Source organism: Wolffia australiana, chromosome 6 (genome assembly GCF_029677425.1).
Source record: "Wolffia australiana isolate 7733 chromosome 6, ASM2967742v1".
In the NCBI taxonomy this organism is placed as follows: domain Eukaryota; kingdom Viridiplantae; phylum Streptophyta; class Magnoliopsida; order Alismatales; family Araceae; genus Wolffia; species Wolffia australiana.
In genome coordinates, this window is record NC_135840.1 from 112,257 (window position 1) to 114,551 (window position 2,295).

Here is a 2,295-nt window from a genome sequence, read left to right on the forward strand (position 1 = left end):
CTCCCCCCCCCCTCTTGCTCTGACCCTCCACTCCAATCTCTCTCGCTCTGACTCTCCGTCCCTCCCCCTTCTCTCTCTATCTCTCTCTCTCTCTCTCTCTCTCTCTCTCTCTCTCTCTCTCTCCCGGTGAACCGAAGGTGCTTGCAAGAGCCAATAAACAGGAACTGTGGAAGAAAACAAGGCGCCGGCAACGTTGACGAACTTTGTTCCACGGCTAAGAATCCACTGGCTGATCTCCTACTAGTCAAACATTGAGATCCCGCTGGCTTGTTATTGGATATCCGAAGAAGATGAATCGACGACGATCATCGTCTTCGCAAACCAGCAGACAAGAGCACACGCAACACACAACACACGCCAGAAGAAAACCAATTGAGAAAGACTAATTCAACTCTACGGGCGACGACCGCCTTCCTCCCGGCGCTGCAACCGCGGGGAAAGAGTTTGAGAAGCCCAGCGGCGGCCACGCCTCAGACGATAGCAGACGCGGGAGGCATGTCGTTGAAGCACCAGAGATCTATCGGATTATCGCACTCTTGCCCCCAGCAGCTGCCGCCACCGTAGAGGACCTCGACCGAGTCGGCGTCGGTCAGAACCGGCGCTTGGAGATAGTTAACGAACTCAAACTCCGGAATCTCCGCCGTGAAATCAAACGCCTCCTCCATGGCCGCCGCCTCGCCGGCGTCAGTCTTCAGCCGCTTCGGCGGAGCTTCCTGTTCTTCAACGACGGGCAGAGTCCGGGACGATCTCGAGTCAGCCGACCACGCAAAGCTCGAGCAGTCAGAGTCGCTGCCGCAGTCTTGGTGGGAGAAGTTGTTCTTGCTCTCCTCTGAAAGAGGATAAGGAGAGAGATTCTCGAGGGGGGTCTTCTTCTCTTCTTGGGCGCTTCGAGGAGAGCTGAGCTTCGCGGGTTGGCGTAGTTTGCGGGCCTTGTCGCCGCCGGGGGGGAAATTGACTTTGGCCTTGTGGCCGCGGATCTTGCGGGCCTCGCAGTCGTACGCGCGCGCGGCTTCCTCGGCGGAGTTGAAGGTGCCGAGCCAGACCCGAACGCCCTTCTTTGGGTCGCGAATCTCCGCCGCCCACTTGCCCCACGGCCGCTGCCTTATCCCTCTGTACTGGTTCCTCCTCTTCCTCTTCGAGCTCCTCTCGCTTACCCCATCCGAGTCGGCTGCAACCAAGATCAAACAATATAGGATGATTGGACGAGCGTCGAACACGGGAAAGAAAGCAAGCAAACAAGCAAGAAAGTAAGACAGAAAGAACGAAAGAAGAAAGACAGAAAGATAATTTTACCTCGGATGAAGGAATCGAAGGACTTGACCTCGGGGAGATCGTCTTCGTCCTCGGATCGCTCTTCAAAGTGCTGGAAGTCGGCCTCGAAGTCCTCCTCCTCTTCCTCCTTGATGAGGAAGGGAGCTTCGTCCTGGAGGCTCTTCTGCTTCTTCTTCTTCTCCTTTCTCTGCGAGAGATCTGAGAGCCAGTCCGCCGACCAGAGGTGTTCGGCGGTGACCCGCCTCGACCTGGCGGCCGGAATCAAATCGGAGAGGATCGCTCCTCCACACATCCCGGCGATCCAACGGTGGCGACAAGGGCCGGAGCTAGAGAAACAGCGCGACGGAGACGAGCGCGGGGTTGTATCTTCTCTCTTCTGCTTGAACCACGGCAAAGTTGTCTTCTTTCTTCCTTCGGACGAGCGCAAAAGTTGACCTGTGCACCCGGGTTCCTCAGCTTTCCTCCATTAATAGATGGCGTGAGAGATGATAAGAGTGACGACCGCCGACCCTCCGCGGACAGCTGGCCCGCGGCTATTTCCTTCCCTTCCAGAACATCCCGAAGAACAAATTTGTTCTCCGATTATCGCTTTCAACGGAGAAGATAGTTAACCCGCGGAACTAATCCATTTCCAAGGAAAATTAAACCACAGAAGACAAGCGCATGGCCTTTTGCGACCCCTTCGTGGAAGTGCGGGTAGATAGATTTTGATTCGCTGAGTAAGACGACGTGATAGCGACGGTAACCGGAAAAAAATATCCTTTAATCGCCACTTAATAACGCATTTAGTCTTGACGCGACGGGCGACCAGGTGGCACGCTCAGTGGGACACGCAGTCATTCATTACGTCCTGATTTTTTGCGATTAGGAAGAAGGAATTTATTCTAGAATAGGTAGAAACTTACGCGTGGTTCGATTTCAGCTATTAGATAGACTTGCACCTTATCCGAATTACCGTCGGGAGGTGGAGATATTTTGCCTGTGAGGGGGTTGGGGGGGAGCGTGTCCTGCCCACCACACAGG

The 2,295-nt window shown here is 54.9% G+C and overlaps 1 protein-coding gene across 1 annotated transcript; it reads right to left on the minus strand.

Annotated features, from left to right (window-relative positions):
- Positions 1–355: 355 nt before the first annotated feature.
- LOC144704694 (ethylene-responsive transcription factor 1-like) lies at positions 356–1,730 on the minus strand. The gene is made up of 2 exons (XM_078577205.1): positions 1,294–1,730; positions 356–1,168 (listed from the first exon to the last, which is right to left on the minus strand). The coding sequence occupies exons 1-2, from the start codon at positions 1,562–1,564 to the stop codon at positions 471–473; spliced, it is 969 nt and encodes a 322-aa protein (XP_078433331.1). The 5' UTR covers positions 1,565–1,730; the 3' UTR covers positions 356–470.
- Positions 1,731–2,295: the final 565 nt, after the last annotated feature.

Bases quoted from the DNA above. Each gene is read 5' to 3' on its own strand.
- LOC144704694 (XM_078577205.1), bottom strand. From the start codon at position 1,564: ATGTGTGGAGGAGCGATCCTCTCCGATTTGATTCCGGCCGCCAGGTCG. The intron at 1,169-1,293 runs GTAAAATTATCT...TCTTGGTTGCAG, and splicing joins CTTCGATTCCTTCATCCGAG to CCGACTCGGATGGGGTAAGC.